The 9550-nt window shown below is 37.8% G+C and overlaps 2 protein-coding genes across 3 annotated transcripts; both read right to left on the bottom strand.

The window, feature by feature from the left end:
* Positions 1-730: 730 nt before the first annotated feature.
* spag1a (sperm associated antigen 1a) lies at positions 731-7426 on the bottom strand. Its single transcript, XM_072447841.1, has 7 exons — positions 6969-7426; positions 5409-5508; positions 4636-4788; positions 3676-3833; positions 1736-1877; positions 955-1081; positions 731-880 (listed from the first exon to the last, which is right to left on the bottom strand). Exons 1-7 carry the CDS (start codon positions 7306-7308, stop codon positions 743-745), a joined length of 1158 nt encoding a protein of 385 aa, XP_072303942.1. The 5' UTR covers positions 7309-7426; the 3' UTR covers positions 731-742.
* A 781-nt stretch (positions 7427-8207) lies between these two features.
* On the bottom strand, positions 8208-9441 carry polr2k (RNA polymerase II, I and III subunit K). Of its 2 annotated transcripts, none has more exons than XM_072447153.1 (4): positions 9309-9441; positions 9054-9121; positions 8712-8804; positions 8208-8355 (listed from the first exon to the last, which is right to left on the bottom strand). In XM_072447153.1, exons 2-4 carry the CDS (start codon positions 9112-9114, stop codon positions 8333-8335), a joined length of 177 nt encoding a protein of 58 aa, XP_072303254.1. In that variant the 5' UTR covers positions 9115-9121; positions 9309-9441; the 3' UTR covers positions 8208-8332. The 2 variants fall into 2 exon arrangements, with proteins under 2 accessions (XP_072303254.1, XP_072303255.1); XM_072447154.1 differs by having other exon boundaries at positions 9300-9377.
* Between the last annotated feature and the right edge of the window lie 109 nt (positions 9442-9550).

Here is a 9550-nt window from a genome sequence, read left to right as displayed (position 1 = left end):
TTTAATTCCCATTTGATTTTATTACAACAAATGAGACACTGGCTGATTCTCTGTGTTAAACTGGTAGAACTTTGTTTAAAGGTGCACAGTGTGATGGGGAGTTCACCACCTGCTTGTTTTCCATGTTGCTTTGCTTGTAATGGTCCAAAGTATGGCATTCAAATATCTAGCTTACATGTATTCAATTATACCTCGAAAACAGAGCTGTAGTTCTTCAGTCGCTAAGTCAATTGATTGATCGATTTTGTCTTGGTTGACCAACATTTTTTTTGTCAATTTATTATTTTAGAGTTTTATAAGGATTCAGGAGTGAATTGTGAGAATGGAAATACCAAGTTTACTCGTACCTTTCTGTATAAATGCTATTCCAGTGAGATTGTATTATTTTAAGTGTTCTGATCATAGACATACTTTAGAGCTTTGAGGAATTCTCGTCTCTTTTAGGCAAGTAATCGCTGCATTAGGCAGGCAAAGAGTTTATTTAGTTGACTACAGCTCGACTTGAAAACATCTTACTGTGAGCCCCATCTGCTTGTTACCATAGAGATTGATAAGTTTATAACCATACTGTGGAAGCAATAACATCTCCATGGAGACGAGCAGATGGTGGGTGAATTAGTGCAGCTTTAAATACATCTCTATACAGTATTTTTGTGTATGAAAACCAACAACTTTCTGATCTGATCATCATGTTGTGCTGCATTGATTGATATTGTATCTTTGATCGAGTTCTTCATAAAGATCATCTCACCCTCGCTGTGTCGTCCATCAAACTCTTCCTCAGCAGCCCGGTCACCTCCTCCAGCTCCTGCTCGGCCTCGCTCACGTTCGGGTCCAGCTGCAGCACTTCCTGGAGGTCTGTGCTGGCCGACAGATAGTCCTGAGGCCCGAGCAGAGTGTGCGGTTAGAGCATGTATGTCGTGACAGGTTCATGTAATCGCACGGTGCGTTCACCTTCAGGCCTTTGTGTGCCAGGGCTCGTCTGTAGAAGGCTTTCTTATTGGACGGCTCCAGCTCCAGCGCAGAGTCGCAGTCCTGTTTGGCCTCTTCGAAACGGTTCAGCTTGAGGAAGCAAATGGCTCTGGAATTCAAACAGAAATGTATTTGTTCAATGATGTCACCCTTTTTTGCTTGAGAATTAAAACACCCATAATCGTCCATTGAAACCTTGAAACCAAACTGAAGTAAGTCTAAGTCTTACTCGCGACTTTGGACACATTTAAATGGACAGGTGTTGAAAATTAGCATATTCTGCTATAACGCTTAAAACATTGCATCTGGTTCGTCCAATGTAAATGCTATGTCCTTATATAAATAAATAAAAGGCTATTTATTTACTATAATTATAACATCACACTCTCTCCTTTCATCCATTTGGAGTTTGAAACCAGAACCAGAACGAGTTCAGATAAAACTCTAGGTAACTATGAACAATTATGTCACAAATTAATAATGATAACGTTTTTTAATGATTGATTAAAAAGACAATCTGACGCTGCTTATTGCTGCGATTTACAGTAGAGATATAGCGCCCTCTGCTGTCTTAGATTTAAAATAGCCATTTAAACTGAACAGGCCTTTTTTTCAGAGGTGGATGGGAGCACAACTTTAATACAAACTGTCTAAATTAGCAACATTAATATTAACACATTGCTGACATAATTTGACAGATAATTGCCAGTGGATGACATAACTAAAAGGCTAAATGTGAACTGCTTGTTAACACATACTGTACCTATTGGTGTATATTGCACAGTCGCTGGGTTGAAGGGACAAACACTGCGTATACTTCTCCGCGGCCTCCTGGAAACAGCCCTTCTTCACCAGCCCGTTGCCTTCTTGCTTCAGCAAAGTGAATCTGGCTTCTCGTATTCTTGCTGTCGAAAGAGAAATTGAATTAAGTGCATACAATTTCCTCTTAACAAAACAAGATTACAAACGGTCAATTCATTTTACAGTAACAGCTGGTGTGTGAGGTGTACGCTGAGGGCTAGAGGACGTGTTCCCATCATGCAAAGTTTCTGTGCGGATCGATGAAGCTGCCCGAGTTAGTGAATGGACCGAGGAGATGAGTCACGTTTTCTGCTGAGAAAGGGATAGTGGGTAATGACTTGGCTGTAAATTCCGGCACACAAGCACTTTGGGAAGGACTTTTTACAGGGGAATATTTGGCAAATGAAGTCAAATGATCCAGCTAAAATAACAACAACAACTTGAATATTTGAATTATATTTGAATTTCTATTAATACTTCGATTAATAGAAAATAACAGGACTGACATATTTATTTGGAGCTGCAGCTAATAATTATTTTAGTAATCAAAGGATTATTGCATTGGGTTACATTATTACATTATTATTATGGGTTATAGGGTTTATTAGGGACTTTCCTGGTTAAATAACAGTTAAACATTCCATTGTAGCCCGAGACTTTTTAAATACATTATCAACCAAATGCAGGCTGAAATATGGTGACTGGAGATTTATTACAAATAATGTTGCATTGAAGGTAATCTGAAATATTTAATTTTATCCAGTTTTGATTTTGATTTAATAATGCCACTGTCTTTGTTCTAAAAGATCTTTTGTGGTAGAACAAATGGAAGGAATGGAAGTGGCATGAGAGTTGAAAGAAGAGACATGAGGCTGGAGACGTTTATCCCGGGACCCGAGACATGAACCCTAAGACATTGTGATTGTGCGTATTCCAGTCTGATCCAGTCGACTTCTGATGACGAAGACTAAGATAACAAGAGCTGACTGCCACAGGGGAGACATTTTATTCTCCCCAACAATCATTTTGTATGTGTCTTAACATGTTTTTAACGATTACGATGATCAACATACAACTACGATTATTTTTAATTGTCAACTTGTCACAATTAGTCAATTAATCATTGCGCCCTGTTTTACTACTAGAAAAAAAAGATCAAAAACAACAACTGAAAAAAGACGTGTCAAATTATTGAGAAAAGGTCAACAGTTTTCATGTTCCACATTATTATTCTGATTATATCCTGCACAGTACAAATGACACAAGGGCCCAGTCAGTGCGACAGCTTCAGCCAATGGGAAACCTGATCAGGATTGTTCCATTACAGCAGTGTTTCTCAGTCTGGATCGACTTCCTCTGTATTTTTAATGCCTTCCTCACAGCAGCACACTCTCCACCTTTACGCCAATCTGTCACCGACTGATGTAAAGGCAGCAGCTTCATTATGTCACAATTTAAGACTCGTATTTTGAAAGCGCATTAGTTGTGCCACTTTGTATAGGACTGCAAATTGAAAATGTCTACATAATTCTATGTCATTGGCTTGTAAAGTGAAAATAAATATAATTGCTCTCAGAATCATTAGCATAATTCCATAAACCATTTTTATATCATTCGTTTTCTTCGGCGTTGAGCAAGCACTTGACTGCATTCAAGTTACTACGGACCTTTGTAGCCTGTTGTTTGGAAGACACACAAATTACACAAATACACAAAGTCAATTCTTTCAAAATAAAATTGCAGTAAAAATCATTTGTATCAATTGACTCTTTTTCCATGTACCGAGGTGGACTTCATTGTCTGAAATTGGCTGCTCCTCCTGAACTGAATCTGTGGTATTTTCATTTTGAGTGTAAAAGCTCGACTTGGCTGAGATACAGTCTGTGGTGGTCCTGAACTCACCCTCCTCCTGCGCGGCCCGGGCGGCTCTGGCCTGGACCTGCTGCTCTGACAGGGGCTTGTCCCGGTGCTGCTGCTGCACAGACAGAGGAACCGCAGGGATATCTGGCAGCTTCTCCCTCCAGTCGGGACCGTCCTGCTCGATCAGCATCTTTGTGATTCTGCATGGAAACAATCACATGACACTGATAATAAGCTTCACTGTTGCTCGGTCAAAACAGTCACACAATTACGGTCAATACATTTGGGTCAGTGTGATTATTTTCAATGTATAAAATGTAACCGCTGTTAAAAAACTACAATCAAATCTACAATATTACTGCATATTATCACAATGTAAGCCTGTGTAAATGCTAAATTTCTGTTTAGTTAGGGAGTTTCAATTCCCACACAAAAAGCCATTGTTTGCTGAAGTAACAAGCTCTTCAAAGGCTTTGTGTGTTGTTTGGGTGGAGTAGTATTACTTAATATTGTTTTAAAATAACATGATTGGTTCGAGAAAGACATCAGTGTGTTTCATAATAAACGTTACATAATTTAACATTTCAAATAATGAATGACAATAACTTTTCAGATATAATTATCTAGGGGTGAACAAAAAACATAATTAAAAACAGTTAAACGCCTTTTGCTAAGTTACAATTCTAGTAAATAAAACTTGTTACTGGTATTTGTTTCACAGTATGAAGATTTTAATTGGAAGGAAAATGCCCTTTTTAAGGCAATAGAATGTCATTTCAATATTGTTGACCTGTGGTTTTATACTAGATCTGATATAGATTGAGACAATTATAAAACTGTTCAGGAAAAGACCAATTTTGATCTATTTATATGTTGTTGTTTTTTCCAGTACTGATACCTGTTAAAATGAGTATCTAGTTTCAATACTCATTTCTACTTTTGGATTGACTAGTGTCTGAGTATTGATTTAGTTGACAATCCTACTTGTAAACCACTTCCCACCTGTGCACGCTGTCATGTGCAGACTTCACCCCCGTGTCCAGCTGCAGGACGGTCTTATAGTCCACGTAGGCTTTGTGGTAGCGCTCCAGAGACTCGTAGGCCATGGCTCTGCGTAACAGCGGCTTCAGGGAGAACGGCTGCAGCTCCAGCGCCCTAAGAGGATCAGAGGATCAAGCCATTATATAGGTGGCACAGGCTCATGACAGTTTGTCAAACATAATACTGTCAAATGCACTGTTTAATACATGCCCTTCAGGTATTCATTTACAAGTCAGTGTTATAATGTGGTAGACCTTTACTGGTACAAAACAAAACCTTCAATTAAAAGTCTTGTTAAAGGTGCCATATTGTGGAACGTTAGAGGCAAAGCAAGAACACCTCAATGAGAAAACCCTCACCACAAAATGTACATAGTGCACCTTCATTTAATACTCTTTATTTTGTCTTGATTTTCAGTCATAGTTACAAAATACAACATAATACTATTTCTAATAAGAAATTGCAAAAATGATCATAAAACAAAATGCCTGAAATAAGTATTTGAGGGTTTCAAAATATATAATTGTTAATTGCCATAGCAACCATCTGAAAACCACAACTGTACACACTGCATTTGCATAGCAAGCCTGTTATTTCAGTGTTTACTCTTCTATTGGGGCATTGTGAGTTCTCTCTGACTTACCAAACATGATTTATTAATAATCGAATGTACTGGAGATATTGATCTGTGTCTGGCTCCATATTGAACGATTATCCGTACAAGGATTTCTTACTTGGTACAGTCTTGTATGCAGTTCAAGCTGTCTCCATCTTTGAGGAGACAGGCTGCTCTGTTCGAGTAGAGAATACACAGGTCTTCTGGACTATCAACACCTGAAGAGGAAGAAAATATACAGAAAATCACTATAAAATACTATATCTCACAAGAATGCTTAGTATAATGCCAAGTGACACTTTTAGGCAGCAAAGTATTGGAATTCATGGCCATGTGTGATATTGCTGTCAAGTACTCTTATTACAACATTTAGTATACTTTTAGACACAATTTCAGTTCTATTAAAACAAATATATTCATGCCATAATGAATTAGTAAAACTCTGTCAAAATACACACGGACAGAGATAAAACCAAGACTACATCAAGGCTAATTTAGTATCCTGAATAAAATCTGATTCTTTTTTATCATTTTCTTTTAAATTCCTGTCAGATGGTGGACCTTTTACTGTGCCATATTTAGTTTGTTACGATATTGATTATTACGATGATGATTCATTTGCAATAGAATAATTGTGCAGCCTACTTTTAATTTGGTTTATTTGTTTTTTTAATGTATTTTATTTATTCTTTATTTAGTTAGTAACTCTGTCTTTTGATATTTCTGCACACTTGGGCCACCATGCCCAAACAATGTTTGCATAAATTATATTATTTTTAAAAACGTTTTATTAGGTCCACAAAGTGTCCAAATCTGTGTATTTAATTTAAAATATCTCAATCAAAAACATTTAGTTTCCTGAAGAGGTTAATTTGGTTAGTTATGAACAGAGGACACAGATGGACATGTTTGTTCTTTTCCCATTGATCCTCCATTGTAACGTATCATTGTATCATTGTATCATTGTACGTCTAAATGTAAGTTACCAGAGTGCTGCTGTGGTGAGTGATGGGGTTGATGTCATTTGATCTTTGAGCTTCAACATTGAACGGTCACATCACTCACAACATCAACAAACCAGCCGTCATCTCTGTACAGCTAAAACCCCAGAAAATATGTAATAGATGCGTCAATAAAAGTTTGTATGATTGAGAATAGCAGCACCAGGGTTTGAAATAGATATCTCTGTACTTCATTATTTATTGATTTATGTATTACTTCATAAGTAAGAAATATTCTAGAAGAACTATGTGTAATAGAACAGTGTTTCCCAACCAAAGGTACGTGAGCAATTCTCATTGGGTACTTGGAAGGATTTCAAGTTTCAAGAGGTCAAATTGAATTCTAAACTGTTTTTGTAGTTTTGTAGTAAATTTTACACCCATAAGAAGGACCCATTTACATGAATATGTATAATTCTATATATAAGTATGAAAAAAGCTCAGGGGCCATGGGGGATACTCAAGATTGGGAACCACTGTAAAAGGAAAGTAAAAGAATCAGGACCAGAGAAAGAGATGTTTACAATATTAACTTAATATAAAAATGCATAATTAGGATATTGTGTATCATATGCGTTTTGAATTAAAATTACAAGGCAAAATATATAGTCATAATTAATCTTGTCTACATAAAAACGTCCATCCAATGTGCATGAATCAGTAATACTTCTTCCAACCTGCTTGAGCACAGCCCTCTATGGCTTGTGTGTACTCCTCAATAGCGTCCCCAAACTGCCCGTGTTTGAAGAGGTGGTTTCCCTCATTTTTGTGCCGGGCCAAATGCGGCGGGAGGGCTCCTGCGGGGGCGTCCAGGTAACTCCTGTCCTCCGCCGGGGGGCTGCTCGCTTCCTCCGGTGTTACTGCGCTGTTATGTATCGGTGTCCCGTTGGCCAATCCCCTCTTAGAGCCGCGGCGACTATGGGTGTTTTCCGCATTACCTCGCGCCCCTGATCTGGCCTGGTTTGGTCCGGTTCGGTCCCCTGCGCTGCCCGGGGGTCTGTCCTGAGTGTTCCCCATAACTGCGCCCCTCCTGCGGTGTGAAGCGGCGGGTCCCCGCAGCCGGTTTCTCGTCTTTCTGAAATAAACGCAGCAGCTTTCGGTCGTCGGGGATCTCTGTAAGCTCCGCCCACAGCTCGTACGTAACAGAGGGGGAGGGGCCACCGCAGTGCAGCAGCGACGACACGGGGAAAGCCCAAGGATGTATTATAATATGGAAAGCCCTCCTCAATAGTAAATGGTTAATTGTTCAGTTTTATAACAGGGTTCCCTCAGCGTACACTTACCAAAGTTGTATTTCGATTGATTGATTGATGCATGTTTGAATAATCATGTGTTGTCCAACATTTGAGGCTTGAGTGTTCAGAACATTTCTAATTCCATCTAACCCTATCTCAGCCCACGTCTTTGTAATTACTTGCAATTATTTAAAAACAAAAAATCATACACCAGGTAATGCGTGTACGATTCAATATCACATGGAAATTTGCTACTTTCCATGGTGAAATGCCACTATAAAAAATAGGGCTGGGCTATGGCATATGTAAGTATGAAATCCAGAATATTGTGAATACTAAATGCCTAAAAAAAAGTAAAATGTCTTCATTTAAGAATGAAGTATATCATAGACTTACAGACCAACATACTTTGGATATGCCATGAAATTTTATTTTTATTTCTTATGTTCTAGTTAGAAAAATATTTTTTTTAGACAAATTTAATGTCTGTGAAGTGAAGGATGAAAATATTTCTGCCATTTGACTTTACACCAATAAAAGTGTTTTTAATTGGAAACACAAGATAACTTTTTGTTAACACCCGGCAAATATTTAAGACCAGGTAAATCAGTATCAGTCATAAATACAAAATTTCCCCATGTGTGGACAAATAAAGGCATATCTTATCTTAAATCAGACCTCTTGCAATGCCACACAATCCCAAACAAGGTATGAGTGATTTTTCTGTTTATTCTTTACACATTCATACATTATAAAAGTAGCAAACAAACAATCCTAATCAAAGACAAAAATGGGTCCAATGGTCTTCACCGGGCATCGAAGACAACCACTGGAGTATCAGGTCAGGAAATCTACACAGTAGTTGGAAATGTCTTAACATGTAATAACAATGTACTTTACAAGCTTCTCAAAGAGCTACACTTCAGTCATTAATATTTCACTCAAAACTCAGAGTTAATAAATTATTGTGGGGAAACAGGGCTGCAAATCTGCATCATCGACCCCTCCGAGATTAATGCTCGGTATCGTGGCAGAGGTGTCTTAACTAAGGACACAAGACAACTTGGTCTCGTCAGTGCAAGCATTGTTAAGTTTGGATGATATGGCATGAAAATCGAAAAAGGCATTACCTTTCATAATTTACAAACACAAATAATCTATACATTTAACTGAATAAAAGGATACATCTCTTTGTTCTTTTCTTGTACATGATTCTGTAACCACACTCCCTACATCGAATAGGGTCACGAGCCTTAATTTCATTTTCAGTGTGGCATTCTGTAGGAATAAGCACAATAAAGTATTCATCAAAAGTAGAACTTTACAGTAAATAGGAGGATGTTCAAACATTCAAACACGTACTAGGCAAACACTATAACAATAATCAGAGAGGGAAGTTATAAATATTTGTATATGGATGATTGTAGGTCTCATGGCAATGTAATTTGTATGTGTACAATGTGTGAATTTTATGTTTTTGTACTGTATTCCGTTAACTATCTACTAATTAAGAACCAAACCACTTACCACCACAAATATAGATCATAGGCTGCTGTTTTGGAGGCTGGACATCTTTCGGTGTATCCATGATGACACTTTTAAAAGAAAACAAATCATTATCACACCTCGTTGTCTATGCTAACACTGCAGCTTGGTAGTAGGTTGGCAAAAAAACTAAATCCGAAGTAATTATTGCCCTAATTCAACACAAACCAGATTAAACATATGTTTGAAAGTATTTACAGCAGCAAAACAAATGTATGCATAAATTACCTTTCTTACAGTTTTAGATATGCTTTAAGTTAGCTGTTTACTTCTTTAGCATCTCATGGGGTGTTGAACTCCGCACATGCGTAGAAGATACAACCACCTAACAACAACACGTGCTGTGATTGGACACACATTTGTCTTTGTATAAAGAACACCTTGGTGTCCCCCGATATTTTAAAAGATCCACGGTATCACCCTTGCAAAAGAGTACACACATGTATTAGAATTAATCGTACGTACTTTCATTAGCTAAT

Source organism: Eucyclogobius newberryi, unplaced genomic scaffold (assembly GCF_026437365.1).
Source record: "Eucyclogobius newberryi isolate DKJ021-1_F unplaced genomic scaffold, fEucNew1.0.hap1 SCAF_16, whole genome shotgun sequence".
Classification (NCBI taxonomy): Eukaryota; Metazoa; Chordata; class Actinopteri; order Gobiiformes; family Gobiidae; genus Eucyclogobius; species Eucyclogobius newberryi.
Note: the sequence above shows the minus strand (reverse complement) of the source record. Positions and strands in the feature narration are given on the sequence as shown.

Bases quoted from the DNA above. Each gene is read 5' to 3' on its own strand.
- polr2k (XM_072447153.1), bottom strand. From the start codon at position 9,114: ATGGATACACCGAAAGATGTCCAGCCTCCAAAACAGCAGCCTATGATC. The intron at 8,805-9,053 runs GTAAGTGGTTTG...TTATTCCTACAG, and splicing joins TATGATCTATATTTGTGGTG to AATGCCACACTGAAAATGAA. The intron at 8,356-8,711 runs GTATCCTTTTAT...CTGATACTCCAG, and splicing joins CAAGAAAAGAACAAAGAGAT to TGGTTGTCTTCGATGCCCGG.
- spag1a (XM_072447841.1), bottom strand. From the start codon at position 7,308: ATGGGGAACACTCAGGACAGACCCCCGGGCAGCGCAGGGGACCGAACC. The intron at 5,509-6,968 runs GTTGGAAGAAGT...CTTCCTCTTCAG, and splicing joins AGAGGGCTGTGCTCAAGCAG to GTGTTGATAGTCCAGAAGAC. The intron at 1,878-3,675 runs GTGAGTTCAGGA...CTCTTTCGACAG, and splicing joins CCGGGCCGCGCAGGAGGAGG to CAAGAATACGAGAAGCCAGA.